The following is a 23,281-nucleotide window of genomic DNA, read 5'->3' as shown; positions in this document are numbered from 1 at the left end:
GGGGTTTGTGACTTTACTACAAAAGTCGTTAGATCAAAAGCTTCTAGTGTTTCACTGCATCTTGAACCAAGAAGCTCTGTGCACTCAAACATTCCCCCTGAGTGTATAGAAGTGATGAACCTAGTCGTCCAGATCGTGAACAAAATTATTGCAAAAGGCTTAAACCACCATCAATTTTGTGCAGTGCTTGATGAGTTTGACAGCGCATATTCGGATCTTTTGCTCCACAACAAAGTCCGGTGGCTGTCCAGAGGGGAGGCCCTGAAACGGTTTGCTGCTTGTGTAGAGCACGTGAAAACCTTTCTGCAAAGCAAAGGCCAGGTCTATGCGCAACTGGAAGATCCAGATTGGCTGGAGAAGTTACACTTCATGGTGGACATGACACGTCACCTGAACAATCTGAACAAAAGTCTTCAGGGCAAGGAGAGCACGGCACAGCAACTGCTAGAGGAGATTTTAGCATTTGAGCGCAAGTTGACAGTGTTTGTGAAAGATATACAGAAAGGCACGCTGTGCCACTTCCCTTCATTGAAGGAGTTCAGAGAAAATAATCATACGATCAGCGGTGATTATTTACAACGTGCTATCACAGGAATGCAATCGGCATTTGGGGAACAATTCGGAGAGTTCCGAAATGAAAAAAAAACACACCAGCCTTGCCTGTCACACCCCTGGACATTGATCCATCCCTGTTAAACACGTCCGCATTCTCAGGAGTAAGCCCATCTGATCTTGAAATTGAACTGGCCGACATAGCCGACAAAGATATATGGGTATCTAAGTTCAAAAGCCTGAAAGCTGCGACCGAAGACATCACCCGTCAGAAAGCTGCTCTTGTTCTAATCCACAATTGGAGTGAAATTGAAAAACTCCCCAGACCCGACAAACTTGTGTTTGAAATATGGAATGCAGTTCCTGACAATTATGCCAACATGAAGAAGTATGTGTTTGGAGTCCTGTCCATCTTCAGATCAACATATTTGTGTGAACAAATTTTCTCAAGCTTGAACAACATAAAGTCCAAACATCGCTCCCGACTTTCAGACGAGAGCCTGCAGTCTTGCGTGAAGATGAAAGTTACGTGTTTACAGCCCTGATATCGAGAAGATCTGCAGTGACATCCAGAAACAGAAGTCCCATTAACTGGTGAGAACGATATGCTTCATTGGTACCATATCTTTTAGCAAGTTTTCTCCATGAATTATATGTGACATAGTTGTGTTGCTCATCAGGTCCTGGATCGATTGCTGTACATGGCCATGGATAAAATAACTCCACAACAGATAGCCTTACACTGAAATATAACATCTTTCTTCAAAATGCAGCTCATTGTTTTAAACTGGTCTATTTTTTCTACCTTTACGATTTAAAGCTAGCTATGTTTTGTTTATACCTTAAATTTAATTACATTTGGGCTTTTCATCTCATTTGGCCTTTCACAAAGCTAGCTAGTAAGCCCACATATACAAGTGGATTGTTTTCTCCACTATTGTATCATTGTTCTCTCTTGTGTTTTGTTGGAAAAGGCATCCTCACAAAAATAAAAGTGCCAACTGTTTCCTTATTACAATAGTTGCAGGTATGTAGCTGGGTATATCATTTAATGAATGCACAAAAAATTGAATTAATAACAATGTTAAACTTAAAGTAACCAAATAATAGCCCTAATAAACAGCCTTTCCAGCCACCTTGTGGTAGGCTACAGCATTAACCTAATGCTCATCTAAACATTAGTAGCCTACTGCTGGTGCTGTGGGACTCAAATATCTTTTGCGGCTCCAGACAGAATCCCCGTCCCACTTCCAGCCAAAAAATGGCTCTTTACATGGTAAAGGTTGCCGACCCCTGAGCTAGAGTTTCAGTGCTGTCTAAGTCTATACAAAGACACCTACCGCCACCGAGACCAGTCACACAATACAAGACCATAAAGCAGTGGCTACCAACCTACTCAGCTGAATTCCGGTGTTGCACTGAATGTTGGCTGAGGAAGTCTGGTCTGCAGCGTCCAGTGGGCCCAAGGACCACAGCCCTGCCTGAAGCTGCGCCCAAAGAGGAAGCACCAAGGACGGTCTGACAGGACGTGGAAGCGAGACAGGCTAAGCTAACTGCTAGCCTATGCAGACTAGGGATGCCCCCCGAAACCTGGTTCTAAACGGGAACCGGTTCTAAATTAGTAAAAACCGGAGCATTTTTAAGATCCGACGTTTTCGGTTCTGCTATCGGTAGTCGGTAGGTACTCGAGAAATCATGGAGTGAGATTTATATTGTGGCAATTGTGTGTCTCTCTCTTACTGCGCGAGGGGCGGGGCTGTGCTGTGCTCCACACACTCGCTCACACACGCGCAGACAGCTCTGCTCAAGTGCTCATCATGGCGGAGAGAACTAAACGTTCAAAAGTTTGGGTATATTTTTCAAAAGTCGATAACAACAACGCTCGTTGCCACAAGTGCAACAAATCATTTGCCAGTAAGGGTGGCAATACAAGCAATCTGTCGAAACATCTTTTGTCGAAACATGGTATTTATCTGCAGAAATGTGGCGTTTTCCACTGCTTTGCTCGTAGTGTTCCATCCACGTCCACTTCAGGTAAGCCGTATGAGCCATAGATACGGAGTTAGCTAGGCTAATAACGAATTATTACAAATAGGCCAATAAATAAAATATAATTGCTTAGCTAATTGTTTAGCTACAAATATATAAGCCATATATACGGAGTTAGCTAGGCTAATAACGAATTATTACGAATAGGCCAATAAATAAAATATAATTGCTTAGCTAATTGTTTAGCTACAAATATATAAGCCATAGATACGGAGTTAGCTAGGCTAATAGCTGGGGACACTATAAGTCAGGAGAGATCACGACTCCTGCCGGAGAAGGCAGATATGTTGATTTTTCTGCAGAAGAACTGTTAGGATAATGTTCTAGGTTCTTGTTTGTTTGAACTTCCGTTAGCCTTTTGCTGTAAAAATGTATTTTTAATATTTTTTTTTTCTTTATCTTTATCTACTTTTATTTTTTATCTTATTTGTTGTTGTTGAATGTTGATTATAAAGTCTATAATTCAGATGCATTTAAAACATTGCTGCTGCTGTTGCTGCTGAATAAATAATATTTGTTTATATTTATATAAAGTTATATAATAGAATAATAAAGCAATGTCGATTCTGTTCTTAATTAAGTGTCTTTTTTTCTTGCATAATAATCAAAAAGAACCGATAAGAGTATCGATAAAGTACCGAACCGATAAGCAGTACCAATAAGAGTAGTAGTATCGATAAAATCCTAACGATACCCATCCCTAATGCAGACCGGTAGCTTCGACAGTCATCCTGGCTGGCTTTTGTTCTCTGGACAGTGGAATTTTTGGACTGTGTTGCGCTGAAATAACTGTGTTGTTAACTTTTTTCTTCTCTCTCTCTCTCTCTCTCTGTTTTTTGTATTTTTTTTGGTGGTGTCGTTTTTGGAAATTTTGGATATGTGTTTTTACCTTTTGTGTTGCACTGCTGAGGGCTGGGTGAAACGAAAATTGCGTTTCTTTTGTGTACGCAAGTACATGATAGAAATGACAAATTGTTCTTGACTCTTGATTCTTGAATCCACCTGGCGAATGTCCACTCTCTGGCCAACAAGATGGACGAACTGTTACTCCTAAGTGGGAAAAAAATTGGGCTTTTCCAGACCTGCTGCCCTGTGTCTCACTGAAACCTGGTTTAGTGAGCATATCACAGACAGCACACTTCATCTGCCGCAGTTCCAACTCCTCCAGGTGGACCACGAAATGGAGCTATCGGGAAAAATATGGGGTGGCAGCATATGCTTCTACATAAACGAAGGTTGGTGTATGGATGTCACAGTTCTGAAGAAATCATGCAACCATCACTTACAGTCCTTTTTTATTGACTGTAACCCATTCTATTCACTCCAGGAATTTTCATCATTTATCCTGGTCGGTGTCTATATCCCACCCCAGGCCTGTGTTAAAGAGGTGTTAAAACACCTGGCTCATCAAATTACAAACATGGAACGCAAATATCCAGACTCCCTACTCATTATCCTTGGGGATTTTAACAGCGCAAACCTCAGCCATGAACTGCCAAAATACAGACAGGATGTTAAATATCCCACCAGAGACAAAAACACTGGATCATTGCTACACAATATTAAAGGATGCATATCGCTCTGTCCCACGTGCAGCCCTGAGACTCTCTGATCATCGTCTGATTCATCTTACCCCAAACTACCAACAAAAACTAACATTTGCAAAGCCTGTGGTTAAAACTGTGGAAATGAACCAATGAGTCAAAACTGGAGCTCCAGGCCTGCCTTGACTGCACTGACTGGAGTGTTTTTGAGGCTGCATCTACAGACCTGGATGAACTTACTGTCACACTGGCCAAACACCCCGCTAACATCCACCTTTGGTCAATGTTACATTGACCACCAAAGGTGGATGTTAGTGGGTTTTTTGGCCAGTGTGAAAGGGGTATGTGACATCTTACATCTGCTTTTGTGAGGACATGTGTGTACCCACCAAAACCTTCTGTACCTTTAACAACAATAAGCCTTGGTTCTCAGCTAAACTCAGGCAGCTTCATCAGGCCAAAGAGAAAGCCTACAAGAGTGGAGACGGGATCCAGTAAACAAAGCCAGTAATACGCTCACAAAGGAGATCAGAGTAGCAAAAAGGTGCTACACTGAAAAGTTGAAAAACAGGTTTTCTGCCAACAACCCATCATCAGTCTACAGCAGTTTGAAAGACATTACCAAATACAGGAGACCATCCCCCCACACTGCAGGGAACCATCAACTGGCTGAGAGCCCAAATGGGTTTTACTGCCGATTTGAAAAGCAAACTTTCACACCCCTCACCCTCTTCAGCCACAACACACAACAACCCGCACTCAGGATCTGTGTTGAGAACATCCGCCAGCTCTTCCTGAGACAAAAGACCAGGAAGGCACTGGGCCCGGATGGCGTGTCACCCTCCTGTCCTAAAGTCTGTGCTGACCAGCTGGCCTCCATTTTCACACTGATGTTCAACAGATCACTTGAGCTGTGTGTAGTCCCCTCCTGCTTCAAAAGCTCCACTATCATCCTGGTCTCCAAGAAACACCATATCACAGGATTAAATGACTATAGGCCCATTGCCCTAACGTCTGTGGTCATGAAATCCTTGGAGAGACTAGGTGGCCCACCTGAAGGAAATCACAGGCCCCCTGCTCGACCCCTTGCAGTTGGCCTACCGAACAAACAGGTCAGTGGATGATGCAGTCAACATGGGATTGCACAACATTTTCCCTACACCTCGACTCCCCAGGGACATAGGCAGGGGTCCTGTTTGTGGACGTCAGCTCATTATTCAACACCATCATCCCAGATATCCTCTTCTCCTAACTCACCCAGCTCACTGTACCAGCCCCCATCTGCCCCCATCTTCCATACGCTGGCTTAAAAGGTATGGAAGCATTTTGGCTTCTATGAAGCTGAAGGGAAAAGGGACCTAGACAAGAGCCACACTGTAAGTAAGTTGTGTTTAACTAAAATAAAATATTCTGGGAACATAACGAGCTCGGACATCCGGAGGGAGCTTGGAGTAGAGCCGCTGCTCCATGGCATCGAAAGGAGCCAGTTGAGATGGTTCAGGGATCTGATTAGGATGCATCCTGGCAGCCCTCCTTTTGAGGTTTACTGGGCACAGCCAACTGGGAGGAGACCCCAGGGTAGACCCAGAAGTTGCTGGAGGGACTACATGTCCAATCTGGCCTGGAAATGTCTTGGGATCCCCCAGGAGGAGCTGGAGGGCGTTGCTGGGGAGAGGGATGTCTGGAGTGCCCTACTTAGCTTGCTGCCACCGTGACCCGACCCCGGAAAAGTGGCTGAAGATGAGATGAGAGATGAGATGAGATGAGATGAGATGAGATGAGATGAGATGAGATGAGATGAGATGAGATGAGATGAGATGAACACAACAAACATAAGAAACCATATTTTATGTTTCCACCTGGCGTTGGAGGTAAAAAAGCCAGTTGTAGTTGCTGCCAACCACAGAACAATTGAACAAGTGGTATCAAAGCTTCCACTGAACTCGGAAAGGGTGAAGCGAATCACAATGTCAGTTGCAACTTTTATTGCCAACGATTTGTGTCCATAATCAGTCATTGAGGACCAGGGCTTTCGCACTATGCTGCACACGTTTGAGCCGAGATACAACATCCCATCTTGACATTTTTTTCACTGACACAGCGATAGCCACACTCTACAACAAAACCAAAATCAAAGTCATGGAATCACTGAGGAAAGCGGGTAGGATAGCAATAACACACGATGCGTGGACATCCACTGCTACAGAATTTTATGTCACCATAACTGCACACGACTGGCAGCTCATGTCTCACGTGCAGGGGATCTAGTTACTGCACAGCGGAGCATGTAGACCAACACCTGTTCTGACACAAAAACTTACACTTTCCACCATTGACCAGCTAAGCACCATTTGCTATGTTGCACTTCCATGCATTTCCATGATTTCATTGTGGCCTATTATTTGTATTTTCTCCATTATTTATTCATATTCCACAGAAAGCGTTAGTTTAGTATGAAAACTGTTTTTGACTTTAATATACAGCAAAATGTTTTGTTTTGTTTTGTCTGAGGGATTCTGTGCTCATTGCCCATAACAGGAGGATTTCGGTTGAAGTCTATTTATTTGTGAATGAGGGCAGCTTTTTATGTTATCAAGTGATTGCTGAAGTCTCGCTGAAGCCCGTGTTAATTTACAACAAGGATGCTGCTACAGGCACACATTTGTTTCTTTTCTTCTTGGTTCTTTGCAATGCTGGGAAATGCATCATTTGACATGTCTCTTCTGTTTGTTACTGTATTAATAAAAGATAATGGAAGTAAATTAATCTGTTTATCTTAATTATGGATCATTACAAATATGCTATGTTTTAAAAGTAGTAAGTAGTCACCCAGTCAGAAAAAAAATTCATGTATAGAAATCAAAAATGTTGATGCATCAAGATGAATCAATAATTGTTTGATAATTGCATCGTAGCCCTCTGAATCGGAATCAAATTGAATCGTGAGCTGCCTAGAGATTCCCACCCCTAGCTGTAGTGTCGTTATTCTATGTTAAGTACACTGAGAGAGCCACAAAACCGGAGTCAACTTCCATGTATGTGCAAATCTACATGGCCAATAAACATGATTCTGATTCCGATATATTTTCTTTTATTTTCTTTTACTATAGTCTTATCTGTGATATATATTAAGTAGCGATAGTTCTTTTTGTTTGATATTTAATCTACCGATATAAAGCAACATTGTTGAATTTACTGAGATACAGTGGACCAATAATAAAACAAGACAAAAATAATAGCAGCCAACTAATCATGAAGAGGTGAATTAACACGCCCTTAAGTTCTAGAAAATTTTCAGTTTGTCTTTATGCATGCTCAAACCCCAAAACATGCTGTGTCAGAACTTGGTCCATCCCAAGGATTGGGTTCCCCGCCACAAACACAGCAATATAGTGTATGCTGTTAAGTGCCAGGAGGATTGCTGCGACTTGTACATCGGAGAAACCAAACAGATGCTGGCGAAGAGGATGGCACAACACAGGAGAGCTAACATGTCAGGCCAGGACTCCACAGTCTACACCAGCGTTTCTCAAACTGTATGCCGCGGCACCCTGGTATGCCGTCTGACAGCGTCAGGGGTGCTGTGAAAAAATTTGCAAATCTAACATTTTTCATATCAATTATCAAAAATTAAAATACTAATTTATTTTACAAAATGTTACTGAAAAAATGAATAGATGAATAAATAAATGGATAAATAAATTCATTTCAGATAAATAAATAGCCTACATACTCATGAGAAACTGTCTCGCGTGCCCATTTCCCCTCCCACGTTACATACGGGTCAGTGCAGTGCGCGGTCACGTAACGTCAGGGCATCGTTGTTATCATTTTACACGTCCTGACATTTTGATGCCGCTAAAACCCAAAACCAAGCCATGGATCGTTTCCTAAAAAGAAAAGTCCCACCAGAAGCTCCAACAGATGGGGATACTTCGACAGACACCGACAGTGAACCGGAGCCTTCTTCTAGCAACAACCGGCTTTTATCCTCCAGTTCGGAGTCGTCTGCACCCGTCGTACCACCGGGAGATGCTAATGTTAGTAAGGGCAAGGCTACTAGCAAGGGCAAGGCTAAAAAGAGAAAGACAAAGATTTTGCGATACCACGACAGCTACATTGCACTTGGCTTCATTAGTACCGATGATGCATGCCCTCTCCCGCTCTGCCTCGTATGTGGAAAGACACTGGCAAACCAAACTATGGTTCCCAACAAACTCAAACGACATCTGAAGCAAAAACACCCACACCTTAAAAACAAGGGGAAGGAGTACTTTGTTCGCCTTAAAACCCAGCAATCGCGGCAAGAGAAAGTCATGTGTAAAGCTGCCAAAGTATCCGAGAAGGCTATGGAGGCCAGCTACCTCGTAGCAGAAATAGTAGCGAAAGCCAAGAAGCCCCACACAATCGCAGAGTCCGTCATAATACCTGCTTGCACGGCAATCGTTACCAAAATGCTTGGCCCACAAGCTGCCAAAGAAGTAGCCACGTCCCGCTGTCAGACTGCACAATAGCGAGGCGAATCAATAGCATGTCTGCCGATATTGAAGATGTCGTTTTGGATAAAATCAAGACCAGTGGACATTTCTCCTTACAACTCGACGAGTCAACTGATGTGAGCGGGCACGCTCAGCTTTTAGCAAATGTTCGCTTTGTTGATGGGGGCCGTATTAGAGAGAACTTTTTATTTTGCAAACTGCTCCCCAACAACACTACAGGAGAAGAAATCTTCCGTGTGACAACTGAGTATCTTGACAAGGGTGGTTTGAGCTGGAAGAACTGTATCAGTATTTGCACCGACGGCGCGGCTGCAATGACGGGCAGTGCCAAAGGTTTCATTACCAGGGCCAAAGCGCAAAACCCTGATCTACGAACAACCCACTGCTTCCTTCACCGAGAGGCACTTGTTGCTAAGACGCTACCAAAAGAACTTTCCGACGTACTGAGTAAGCAGTGGACATGGTTAATTACATCAAGGCGCGCCCGTTAAAGAGCCGCCTTTTTTCCATTCTTTGCGAGGAAATGGGAGCAGAGCATCAAAGCTTGTTGTTACACACGGCTGTCCGCTGGCTTTCACGGGGTAAAGTTTTGACCCGAGTGTACGAGTTAAGAGAAGAATTGAGGGCTTTCATGATAGACGAGAAACCTGCATTTGCAGAGCTACTCGCAGACGAGCAGTGGTGCGCAAAACTCGCGTATATGGCTGACATATTTAAGCACATAAACGAGCTGAATATCAAAATGCAAGGTAGACAAGAAACCCTCCTCTCTTCATCTGACAAACTACGCGGCTTCAGGTCCAAGCTCACACTCTGGCGTTCCTTTGTAGACCAGGGCAGGCTGGATATGTTTCCCCTGTGCAATATGCATACAAACAACACCACATTGTCAGACGTAATAGCCCAGCATCTGACCACTCTTGACGAGCGATTCAATCACTATTTTCCCTCTGACTCATATGCTGAGTTTGACTGGGTCCGTGATCCTTGGAGTGCGCATGCAATGGAAAGTGCAAAGGACTGCTCACTTCCAATACAGGAACAACTGATGGAGCTCAGGGAAGATCGCACTTTGAAAATGAGATTTTGTGATGTGGAACTGGACAGCTTTTGGATATCAGTGGGAAACGAGTACCCATTGGCTTCAAGATGCGCTGTTGCTATTCTACTACCCTTCTCCACAACCTATCTATGTGAACTGAGTTTTTCAAGCCTGACGTACATCAAGAAAAGGTACAGGGAGCGACTAAGGACTGTGGACCAGGATCTACGTGTCTGCCTCTCATCCATCCCTGCCAGGATAGGGCAGCTTTGTGCGTCTTCCCAGGCCCATGTCTCTCATTGATGGTGAGTCACGCCCCCTCTCGGCCTCTCTCTCTCCCCTATGCACTCCTGGCTCTCAGTTGTGGCATATTTGTGCATGAGTGTGTGTTCATGTGCACGTGTAGGCCTATCTCACTTTTTAAATGCGGGTTGTGTGTGGGTGTGTCTCTGTGTGTGTGTGTGTGTGTGTGTGTGTGTGTGTGTGTACAGAGGCTGGATGGAAGAGTACAGATGGGAGTGTTCCTGCCATTTCTTTGTGTGAAGTTCCTGTCACTTCATTATGCTGGGAAGGGGGATGGCAGTTTGAAGGACTTATTTTGACACTTTATTTTTTATTCTGGAGGGATGTTATCTCTTTACCCACCTTATTATCTGTCTGCCTATCTGTTCATTGATACACGCCGTCCCCTAAAAATAAAAAAGGATATTTGCACTAATAGAGGGATGCAGTGTCGTTTTTAGCTATATTTTTACACTGGGGTGCCTTGAGATTTTAGGCACTTAAAAAGGGTGCCTTGGCTGAAAAAAGTTTGAGAAACACTGGTCTACACCATCTACAGGCCAGTGGCCACTCTTTCAAAGATGAGGATGCGCACACCCTTGATAGGGAGGAACGCTGGCTGAACTTTGAACGGGGAGTCAAACAGACCATCTATGTGAAGAGGGAACGACCATCCTTGAACCAAGGGGGGGGGGGGAAGCTAAGAGTACATCTTTTGCCATCTCACAATGCTGTGATTGCAACTATTCCCCAATCCTTTGTGAATAGTACACATGGCCATTGTAACTCTGATTAATGGTGTAAGGACAAAATTGATGCTTCTTAATAAAGAGTGGGAATTTTCCATTTGTGTTAATCTCACATAGCAGTAAATTTCCACTGTGCTTCTTTAACTTTAAGGCAAAGTAGAAACCATCCTTCTCTGAGAACAGATAGTCTGAGACAACAACTGCCTGGTGCCTAACAAGCTGTTGGACATAAATCAGAGAGCTTGTTTGGGGACAGAACCTTACCTCACCCTGAATTTATCGACTCAAAGCATATTTGTGTACTCATGCCAAGTATAAAAGTGAACTGAAGACAAAGATTTGGGCTCATTCCTTTTAGGGGCCCATATGCATATGAGTGGTTGAATAAAGCTTTATGAAAAACCAGATATCACCAACTTACTATTCTTCTTTCAGCTTCTTCCCTGTTTCTCAGGGGTCGCCACAGGGGATTTCACAGTTTCCATTGGTACCCTGTGAGGGCACAGCACCAATGGTGGCCGTTGTTAACCCGGGCCTTGACTAATCCGGTATGGAGCCTCGACCGATCTGGTATGGTTTTGTCAATCTGCATATTGATTTGGCAAAATTTTACGTCGGATGCCCTTCCTGACACAACCACTAACCCTATGGACAGGGGCACAGGTAAAGCGCTGGATGCAATCCCAGTATTCATGGACTTGCGCCCTGTTACCACATTCTTATTCTCACCAACGTTGAGAGCAAAATTGCTATGACAATGGTCACGCCAATTTGCATATGAAACCAATGGTCATTATGTGACTGTGCTGTTTATAAGGTTGTGGGATACACTGTCAGTTGAAACTGAAGAGGTCACTTGGATGAGTGATGAAACGTTTTTCTCAATAAACGTTGTGTCCAGATGAACTGATTCGCCTTTCTATAATTTTCAGTTTGTTATTTTTAAGAATACGATTTTTGATCTGTTGTTATTTGATAAGAACAAGATGGCTAGAATAATACCCTCTAAGCCTATTAGTTGTTGGTGGGCTGAGACTTATTAGTACAATCCTTTAGTGTAGGCCTTTCTTTGCCTTTGGGGTCCACTTGTATCACACTATCATTCTACCAAATACTATTCTTTCTAAAATGTATGACTGGCTGGGGTTTCTACGGAAAGGGAGCCCTGGGTGTAATCCCCATGCATCATAGATGATCATATTCATCTTATCAATCACGGATACTTGAGACTTGCCACTTAAGACTTGAGACTTGATTTGAGAATTGTGCATAAACACTTAAAAGCAGCCCTTTGCTTTGTTGTTATTCCATATTTAAAAAGAAGCCCGAATGCAGAAACAAAGTCTGTAAAACTAGATTTTCAGTGGGAAAACCCCTAGCCCCCGCATCTCTGGTTGAAAATTCTTCCAATTTCTGAGGTCTCACGGTTGGCAGGTATGGCTTACACCGACAACAACAGCCTTACATCGATACCTTTAACTGTTGTCTCATGGGGGTCTGGATATGAGGTACGGGAGCATTCAACGAAAAAGGTTTAAAAACCCTCGTCTCTGTTAATAATAATAATCTAAATTTATATAGCGCTTTTCTAATACTCAAAGTCGCTTTACAATAAACGGGGTGAAACAAGACAACAGATAAACATACGACAGACATACAGGGGTGGATGGGAAGGTGGGCTACGAGAGGGAGAAGCGGCAGCCACACACGACGCCCGCAGCACTCTTCGACTCTCTTTCTCATTTAGTCCATGGGCCAGAGCCCAAAATTTCCTATTTCGGTACACTCAAGGTGGCAAAACTTACTTATAATTTTTGAAAGGATCCATGTCTGTAGATGATATTTTGGTATGATAACCATTCCTGAGTGGCAGCTGTATCACAGTTATCAGCTCATGAAGTTAACCACCCCCTAAAGTAAATTGCATTTTAGACGCTGGTGCATATCCTGGTTTAGCCTCATGGTCAGGACATTTTTCAATGTTCTATAATATTGTCTTTGGTATCATTTTAAAGGGGACCTTTTTAGCTTTCATTCAAGCCCTGTTGTGGATATTTCTCACAAATATAGAGGTCACTTGAGCTCTTCAACCCGTCAATAACACACATCTTTCTGCAATGTTCGCCTAAACTATATACTTTCTTTTAGCCCTGTGGCATCTAGGAATATCAGGGACACAAAACACAAAAACTGGACTACTCACAGGACTGTAAAGATTCAGGAAATGTATAATATACCCATACTATTTCATTGTGTGAGGTGATTGTGAACCTTAAATTAGAAGGGCATTATTACTAAGAAACTAACTAGACCAAAGCCAGTTAGTCCATGGGTCAGACCAGATATCGATATCACCCAAGGTGACACAACTTCACTGGTGCCATTTTATTTGGTACACTAACAGAAGTAAAATAATACATGATAACCTTTCCAAATGAGCAGCTATTTCATTTTTCTTTCAGGAAACCTGTTTCTGTGCCTCTCACGATTGTGTATTTGCCCAGATTTTTACAAATATAGCATTTCAACACCCCTGGTACTGATTAGCCTAGCTTAAACTCTGGGACAGTTCTTAGTTGGCCAACAACCAAGGATAACCAGTACTGTGTACTTCCATTCATTGTGCTAAGCTAGGCTAACGTGCAGCCAGATAGCTTTCTACTAAACACATATAGAGGAAACTGGTATCTATCTTCTTGTCTCACTCTGGAGAAGATTGTAAGCTAATTTCCCATAATGTTAGCATGTTCTTTTAATGTATATGTTAATATGATTAGTTAAAGTGGCTACGAGGAACTTTCATCTTGTGTTGATTTTAGCGGCCTCATGCGGACAAAATACAGCTGTTGCATAGCAACTAGGTAATGTATCTATTTGTGGCTATGTAAGATAAATAATGGTAATATGACGCTGGTGAAGCAAAGTAAACTTTGTTTTAGTAGTGTTCATACACCTAAGTTACATGTATTTGTTTGTATGTGGCAGGTGAAAACTGACTGAATATGGCCACTGGTGAACAAGCAAGTTTTTACCCAATACCAAAGCGCCCACGGGTGGAGTGCATTATCCACTGTTCTGATGATACAGATAAGCTGGTTTCACTACAAAGTGTCGACTCATGGAGAACTCTGCTCAGGGCAGCTCAGATACGAAATCATGCACCAGTTTTGAAACTGGCAAAAGACATTCCTGAGGGACAGATTCCAGCAATCTACTACCACAGAAAGTGTCGCAGTATCTTCACTATGAAGCAAATTCTTGATGGCCTCCTTGCAAAAGAAAAGAAAAGTTGTGTCTCTGCTGAAGAGAAACAATCTAAGAGAGTAGCTCGACATGCTCCAAGTACATCTAGGACTTATGATGCAGAGTGCATATTTTGTCAGAAAAACAGCAAATATTCCAAGAGACAGAATACGAGAGAAGTACTGGTGCAGTGTCGAGAACTGCGAGCTGATGCAAAGATCAGGAGTGCAGCCACAAAGAAAAGGGACAGCAGAATCCTTGCCATTGTGAGTAGAGACCTTGTAGCAGCTGAAGGGCACTACCACAGGTCATGCTATAGACTTTACACCAAAGAAGAGGTTTCCAAAGGAGAGGTTGCCAGCAATGAAGATGATGATGCTGCAGCCCAGTATGAAGCTGCTGTGAATAAGGCATACAATGAGCTGTTCCTCTTCATCAGGATGGAGCTTTTTGGCAATCCTCAAGTGATGACAATGACTGATCTCTCTTCTAGACTGGTAGCTTCAATGAACTCCCAAGGCATTGCCCAAGTCAAGGAATCAACCAAGAAGCACATAAGGCGAAACCTGGAGAGTGAGTTTGCTGGAGCCTTGCAGATATTCCCTGATGAGAAAGGAAAATTCCTCCTCTATCCCGATAACTTGTCCATGAGGGAACTTGCCAAAGAAAATCAGTCTCTCAAAAGGGAGCTGCAGACCCTGAAAAGTGTCAGTGCACAAGATGTTATAGCCAAAGCAGCCATCAAATTGAGAGCAGACATTAAAAGTCAAAATGTTTCTCAAACCTGGCCGCCTGAAGTCAAACCAGAAGCAGAATGTCCTACCATTCCAGAGTCGCTCATTATCTTCCTGTACTCTCTACTCACAGGCTCAAATGATCCTGATCATGCATCCCAGAGAGTGCAGTGCCTTCTGCAGTCATTTGGCCATGACATAGTATATGCAGTGACATGTGGAAATACCAAGCCTTCCAAGCACATTGTTCTGCCATTCAGTGTCAAATCGTTGACACGAAATGTAGAGTTGATAAACATCCTCAACCGACTTGGTCACAGTGTGTCCTATTCACAGATGGAAGAGATCGACACTGCCCTGTGTCTCCAGAAACTCTCATCATCAGGGAGTGGCATTGCCCTTCCAGCTAACATCCATCCTGGCATATTCACAACTTTAGCCTGGGACAATATCGACCGTCTTGAAGAAACTGTCAGTGGTGAGGGAACATCTCACAGAGTCATGGGATTGCTGTGCAAGCAAAGCCAGTCAACCCACTTCCTGTCCAACCCATGCCCACTGTTCCCAAAACAAAGAAGAGAAGCATTGATGGACCCCCACCAATGTTACCAACTTACAATGCTGGACAACGGGTAGGGCCACCACAAAGCAAAAAGTCAGATGCCGACACTGCAGCCAATACTAAGCTTGCCAGAGAGAAAAACCTTCTTTGGGTCCTAGCACGCATGTCACAACAAGAAGAACAGTCAGTCAGCAGCTGGACAGGCTTCAACATCCTGACTCGAGGAGAGATGACGGTCATCCCCGACAATATAGGCTATCTGCCTACCATCAATGCTCCAGCGACACAAATGTCTACTGTTAACGAGGTGCTTAACCAGTCACTGAGCATCATGCAGTGCTTAGGCCTGAGGAAGATTGTCTGTGTCTTTGACCAAGCCCTGTATGCGAAGGCTGTCGAGATCACATGGAAACACCATGACAAGTTCCATGATATCATCGTTAGGCTTGGGGTATTCCACACCATCTGCACACTGCTGGCAATAATAGGAAAGTGTTTCCAAGATGCTGGATTCAAAGACCTCTGCATTGAGTCTGGCATGATTGCAGAAGGCTCAATTGCTGGTGTTATGGATGGCCGCAAGTACAACAGGGCAGTGCGACTACACAAGCTCCTGTATGAGGCTCTCATGCGACTGACCTTGAATGGTTTCCTGTCCTGGTTGGAAGAAACTCACAGGAATGACATGGTTCACCTGAATGAGACACTGAAGACCATTGACAGCCTTGGGAAAGAAGTCTCACAACATGCTTTGAAGGAGGTCCTCGAGAACAGCTCTTGTACACGTATCATGGATCTATTTGAAGTCTACCGTGAGTTCCTTAGAGGTGGAAACGGCAGCCTCTCGAACTTCTGGATGTCCTATTTGGACATGGTTGAAATCTTGTTGGGGCTCATCCGAGCATCCAGAGAGGGAGACTGGATGCTACACTTGGCTAGCATTCGAGCAATGATCCCATGGTGCTTTGCTTATGACAGGATGAATTATGCACGCTACCTCCCCTACTACTATGCCCAGATGTCTGAGCTGCCCATCACACACCCAGATGTGTACACAGAATTCATGGAAGGAGGCTTCTCAGTCCAACTGGGCTCCACCAATCCCTTTGGCCGAATCCCTGTTGACCAAGCTATAGAAGAAACGGTGAACAAAGACACCCAAACAGCTGGAGGGACAAAGGGATTCAGCTTGAAGCCAGGAGCTGTGACCAAATATTATCTCACAGCTGAGTATAGAAGCATGTACCTCAGACAGCTGAGAGACCTGACAGGTCAAGGCAGGTGCAAATGGTCTCATCCAGATCTACAGAGTCCAAGGATCAAGAGAGATGAAGCAGATGTCCAGTCTGTCATGGACCTTATGGAGAATAACTGGCTCAATCCTATGTCCCCTGATGAGATTGATTTGGTTAGCCTCTCCACTGGCAACATGGCTCCACCTGATGTGACCATAGATCTCTTGAGAGCTCTTGAGAAAGGAGAAGAGGCCTACCAAGCATTCCAGCAAACAAGGTTAGATGCAGACCCACCACCTGTGAAATTCCACGACAAGATGACCAAGCAAAGTCTGAAAACATTCTCCAATGTCAGCACAAAACAAGCTCATGGAAAGAAAGCACAGGATGTGGTTCTGAAGGCAGATAGAAACCTTTTCAGTCACATGATCCTGGTGGCTGAAAGCAGGAAGGTGAATCTGAAGGATGTCCTTGCCTACCCATTGGGCCCACTACCATGGGCACTGGCAAATGCTGATGGGTCCTTACGAAAAACAATCAAGGCTGCACTTGCCAGAGAGCTTGAAAAGAATGTATCTCCTGCAGAAGACATCCCAATCCCATCTACTTCCATCATTGATGGGATGAGCCTGGTCCAAAAAATGAATGGCAACAACAAAACCTTTGCACAGGTGGCAGAGTCAGCCTTGACCCAGGTCCTCCATGAGGGAGCACAGAGTGGGAGGATTGATGTTGTTTTTGATGTCTATCACCAGACTTCGATCAAAGATGCTGAACGACTGAACCGGGGTGGAGACATCACTCTCCAGTACAAGAATCTTGCAGGGGGACACCACGTCCAGCAGTGGAGAAAATTTCTGTGCAGTTCCTCCAACAAGACCAGTCTCATCAAGTTTCTGGTGGAAGAGTGGAAACTCCCACGATACAGAGCTATGCTGCATGGCAAGGTGTTGTACATGACCTGTGAGGAAACCTGCTACAAGTTGACAGAAGATGGGTGTGAGGAAGCAGCAGAACTGCGCTCCACACATGAAGAAGCTGACACCCGTCTGCTCCTGCATGCATTGCATGCAGCAAATGCGGGCTCAAAGTCAGTTATCGTCACAGCTGAGGACACTGATGTCATGGTGCTTTGTCTTGGCTTCCAGAAGGACATCACCTGTCCCATCTACCAGAAGTGTGGGACTCAGAACCGCACACGGTTTGTCGACATCACCAAACTGGCAAGTTCACTTGGAGACAGCATCTGTGACAGCCTAATTGGCTTACATGCCTTCACAGGCTGCGACACTGTCAGTGCATTCGCTGGTCGAGGGAAGCTGAATGCCCTGAAGATAGTGAGAAAGCACACTTCCTGCCAAGAGACTTTTAGTCAACTGGGACAGACATGGAATGTGAGTGATGAGCTGTTCCAGAAAATTGAGCAGTTCACCTGTCGGATGTATGTTGCTAATAGCAGCACTGCTGAGGTGAACAAACTGCGTTACCAGCTCTTCTGCACCAAAAGGGGAGAGGTTGAGTCCAGCCAGCTGCCACCATGTAGAGACTGTCTCTTTATGCATGTTCAACGAGCCAACTATCAGGCAGCAATATGGAAGTGCTGTCTGCAGGCTAACCCTGTGGTGCCAAGCCCTACTGAGTATGGATGGACAGACGATGAAGGCAAGCTGGCCATTTACTGGATGCGCTCCCCACCTGCACCAGATGTGGTCTTGGAAATGCTAACATGCAAGTGTGTGCATTCATGCAAAATGCCAAGCTGCATGTGCCTGTCAAATGGACTTCCATGCACAGACATGTGCAGGTTACAGACCTGCAGTAACCAAAAACAGCAGGATGGTCCAGAACTGGACTTTGAACTTGGGGAGTCAGATGATGAGAAAACGAGCAGTTTGATGAATGACAGTGTGATGATTCTGATGGTATTACTGTGGTAGTAGTCTATTGATGCACAGGATGTTGATTCTGGACTTGGTTACCCAGAGCTTGATAACAATAATGTAACCATATTCACATATACCCATTACCCTACCCATTACCATTACATATACCCACTAATGATATGGGATTACATGTATCATTGACTAAGTATATGTAAATGTCAATGTTGTTTAAAATATTAAAATAGTTCATTACCTCACTATGGTATTCCTTTGTATGATGTATTTTGATTGTGTATTTAAACAAATGTATAGAGACCAGTTTGTGACCTAACTGGCTTTGGTCTAGTTCTCATTTAAGGCTCACAATCACCTCACACAATGAAATAGTATGGGTATATTATACATTTCCTGAATCTTTACAGTCCTGTGAGAATTCCAGTTTTTGTGTTTTGTGTCCCTGATATTCCTAGATGCCACAGGGCTAAAAGAAAGTATATAGTTTAGGCGAAAATTGCAGAAAGATGTGTGTTATTGACGAGTTGAAGAGCTCAAGTGACCTCTATATTTGTGAGAAATATCCACAACAGGGCTTGAATGAAAGCTAAGAAGGTCCCCTTTAAAATGATACCAAAGACAATATTATAGAACATTGAAAAATGTCCTGACCATGAGGCTAAACCAGGATATGCACCAGCGTCTAAAATGCAATTTAGTTTAGCGGGTGGTTAACTTCATGAGCTGATAACTGTGATACAGCTGCCACTCAGGAATGGTTATCATACCAAAATATCATCTACAGACATGGATCCTTTCAAAAATTATAAGTAAGTTTTGCCACCTTGAGTGTACCGAAATATCGTCTGGCCCATGGACTAATTCAGTTAAACCACTGAATGAGGAAAAACCCGTGTCTGTATGGAAATCTCTGTAGCCCCCCTCTCTGCCTTCTAGCGCTCATTAGCCGCTTAGTTCCTTACAATTGTACACTACATTATAATGTGATGACCTTAACTTACCTTCCACAGATACCGTCATTGTCATCTTCTGGAAATGTTTGAATTCATTGCTTTAAAAGAAACAAACATAACTCAACTTAATAAATAACGCAACAGCATACACATCTGTCTGTGGTTGATAGTCAACCAGCTTTCCTAAAGTGTGCTATACTATGCTTTGTACAATTTGGAACTTGGACTCATCAGTACATTTTCTTCTCACTGATTGTACATTTAATCAAATGTTTTGTAAATCTTTGACCGTCAGGGCTAGTTTGCTACTATCAACCTCGCATCTGAAAGAGCACTTACTTGAGTCGTATCGGATGCCACGGTAGGTGTCCGTTATTGCCAATTCCCAAATCGGGGCAGACAGCAACAATGCAATTTAGAACACGGGACATTTTGTTACTGTGTAGGGTTACGAATGTTCGGGGGGGAAAATGTATGCTACGTGTGTTGAGCCACCACTACTTGCCGCCACCGAGGAATCTGAATAAAACGGAAACTTCCGGTGAGAGTTTTCAAAGTAAAAGCATACACGTCAATTCACGATAATTATAGCCTTTATGTCCGTTCAAATTGTCCCAACTTGCAGTATTGCGGCTCATGTGCCGGATATCAACTGTGTAGTGTCTGATCCCGGCTCAGTCCAGTTTTTTTTTTAACTGAAAATGATTCATGTACAAAATATCTAGGCATACAAACCATGACAGTAAACACCTCTCAACATACAAGGCGCATTCGGTAAGAAAGATAACTTAAATTGTATAAAATAAAATATAAAGCATAAATAATAGAGTAAAAAAATTTAAAATAAGTAAATAAAAACACATCAATAATAATACGTCTGCACGTTTTCATAATTGCTCTAGGGGTACTCAAATGTTCTCAGCTCTTCATAAGCTCTGAGGAGTGACTGTATGTTTTGGGTTTTTTTTCCATTAGTCTCAAAGCACTGAGATGATTGTCCACAAGGTCCCTTTTGAAAACAGAAAAAAGAGGCTTCATTTTCCTCCATTTGGATGTGTGAATGAAAAATTTCGCCAGCAGTATCACCGTTGTTCAAAATCAAGTCCCTCTTAATGTCCTTCATGTTAATACCAAACACGACATTTTCTCTTGTGAGAGGAGCAAGTTAAAGTTGGATTTTAGTTGACAGCCAGTCCTGCAAATCCTCCCAAAATGTCCCAGAGTACATGCAATGGAAAAACGGATGATAGGTACTTTCAATTTCTGTATCTAGGAAGCTGCAGTTATTATGATCAATACCAAATCTCATTCTTAACAGCTCATTGGATGGATAAATATTATTCATAAAGTTGAAATGGAATTCTTGTGGCTTGTGGCTTACAGGATAAGTGTTCAAGTTAGTCCTCCATTTCTAATTGTCTGATTTAGAAAACAGTTGGATAATCGAGTTTATATTTGATCGTATTGGGAATAGTATGTGATAATGTATGGTTGCGGTGATGTGTAGTAAATAGGCTTAGCCTGTGGTGGCGCTGTAACGTACTGGTTGAATGACATGTAACACCATAGAAGAAGGTGTGATGTATTTTGTGTTTGTCTGCTCTGGACACTTCCCTAGGATGCCCACTGTCATATAAGGAACTATTTTCTGTAGCGTCTGATTTTCAGTGACTTTATTTAGGTAAATAAAGTAAAGTTTAATTGACTTTATTTAGGTTATTGTTATCATGTTTAGATACTTTATACTTGTTAATTGTTTACTTTGCATATTTAATTATCTGCCTTTTTCCATTTTCACTTGAAGAAATTTGAATTATGTAAGAATGCTACAAAAAAAGTTCGTTATGACCTTCAAACTTTGAAAATATACGATGTTTTGAACATATTTTTAATTTTTTTCATGTCCCCTGCTGTATTGTTCTGTATTGTTTATAATTTGTTTATATATGTGTATGATGTTTATGTGTATATATATGTGTGTGTGTGTGTGTGTATGTATGTGTATATGTATATGTAACCAGGTTAAAATTAATATGTACGATGTTCTCTTTGTAATGTTTTGAATTGGATTTAATAAAGTTTTGTAAAACAAACTTCCCTAGGATGCCGTTAGAGGGCGCCAGTGTTTATATAGATGGGGCATCAGTGTTTCCGGGTCGTCTTATTCCGCACTCTCCCTCTGGAATAAAGTCGGATCACAGCACAATGAAAATCCGCTTCGCTCCTGTTATTTTATTACGTACTTCAAGTTAAGTACAGAGAAGTCAGTGACTTCCGTCTGTGAATCTAAGAAATTGGTGACGAGTACGGTACACCTGGTGTTCCCTACAACGCTGTGGTAACGAAAAATCCGCGTTAGCAAGTTAGCAACGTGTGGCTAGGTCAACAGTGCTAGTTGCTAGTTAGCATTGCCAGTATCACTTCAAAGAAGAGATGGCGGGGCTCATCGGGCATAGTGATGCCTTTGACGAGGCGGCGGAGCAGTGGTCAACATATGTGGAGAGGTTTGAGCATTTTGTGCTGGCAAATGGGATTGAGGGGAAGAGGAAGCTGTCAGTTTTTTTAAGTGTGATTGGGCCGACAGTTTATGGACTATTGTGCAGCTTCAATTGCCCCAGACAAGCCAGGAGGGAAAACATATGATCAGACTGTGGCTGTATTGCAGGCCCATTTCTCTCCGAAGCCCATTGTGATCGCCGAAAGATATCGCTTTCACAAAAGGAACCAAGCGGAGGTGGAAACAATAGCACAGTATATTGCTGATCTAAAAAAAAACTGTCAGAGCACTGTGAGTTTGGGGCTTATTTACATGATGCTCTGAGGGACAGTTTTGTTTGTGGCCTCAACAGCGAGTCCATTCAGAAGAAGATGTTAACGGGGCCTGCCCTCACCTACTAGAGAGCAGTGGGAATCGTGGCAAGGGAGTCCCAGCAGCTCAGCGGCTCCTTGAAAGTGAATGCCATGTCTCTTCCCGTCACTCCGGTGAGGAGATGCACTCGATGTGGCAGGAGAAATCATACCGAAAGTAACTGTTTCTACAAAGATCAGCTCTGCCACCGCTGCGGTAAGAAAGGCCACATTTCACGCACATGCAGAGAGAGCAAGCAGGGAAATAAGGCCGGTAACACAGTGTGGAAAATAAAAGGGCAGAAAGGGAAAGATCGTTCCAAGAGACAGTTAAATAAATTGGACACCAGTGCCAAGTCGAGTGACACTGATACTGACTCAGACGCTGAATTAGCCCTGCACAAGGTAGATATAGCTGTGAGTGAAAATGTCATACAGCAGGACAATCCGGCCTATTCAGTAATGTGGGTCAGGTCAAAAGTAGAGGGGATGGAACTAGACAGAGATGGAACTAGACACTGGTGCAGCGGTCTCTGTTATTTCAGAAGAGTTATACAAAGCAAAATTCAGCCACGTTCCCCTGTGCCACACCCACATCCTGCTGAAAGCCTACTCAGGTCAAGTGATCCCCAATGTTGGGTTCATGAAAGTTAGGGTGCAGATAAACAAACAAAGAGCACGACTCCCCCTATATGTGGTGAAAGGTGATGCACCACCCCTTTTCGGGTGGGAGTGGCTGAGAAGATTGAGACTGAACTGGAGAGCAATAGAAACTGTCAGATCCATACAGCACATGCGGGGAGACACGTTGGAAGTCGTGCTACACCGACATGCAGATGTATTCAAAGATGAAAACGGGGAACTCTGAAAGGCTGTGAAGTAGCACTGACACTGAAGCCAGAACATCAACCGAAATTCTGTCAGGCTTGTGTGGTCCTATATACACTCAGGCCCAAAGTGGAAGCAGAACTGGCGCACCTGCAACAATTAGGTGTTATTTCCCCAGTGCAGTTCAGTGAGTGGGCCACCCCCATTGTGCTGATCATGAAGAAAAAGGGGGATGTACGCATCTGCGGAGATTTTAAGGTAACT

At 43.4% G+C, this 23,281-nt stretch overlaps 1 protein-coding gene across 4 annotated transcripts in view; it reads right to left on the bottom strand.

The window, feature by feature from the left end:
• The window catches only part of dhfr (dihydrofolate reductase), a 112,173-nt gene extending 92,302 nt beyond the window's left edge, over positions 1 to 19,871 (bottom strand). For all 4 annotated transcript variants that reach the window (XM_056288154.1, XM_056288146.1, XM_056288161.1 and 1 more), the window contains exons 1-2: positions 19,682 to 19,871; positions 19,391 to 19,440 (exon numbers count right to left, since the gene is read on the bottom strand). In XM_056288154.1, the coding sequence (XP_056144129.1) occupies positions 19,391 to 19,440; positions 19,682 to 19,773 (142 nt within the window). In that variant the 5' untranslated portion in view covers positions 19,774 to 19,871. The remainder of the gene's footprint in view (positions 1 to 19,390; positions 19,441 to 19,681) is intronic.
• Positions 19,872 to 23,281: the final 3,410 nt, after the last annotated feature.

Source organism: Lampris incognitus, chromosome 1, assembly GCF_029633865.1.
Source record: "Lampris incognitus isolate fLamInc1 chromosome 1, fLamInc1.hap2, whole genome shotgun sequence".
Lineage (NCBI taxonomy): Eukaryota > Metazoa > Chordata > Actinopteri > Lampriformes > Lampridae > Lampris > Lampris incognitus.
Note: the sequence above shows the minus strand (reverse complement) of the source record. Positions and strands in the feature narration are given on the sequence as shown.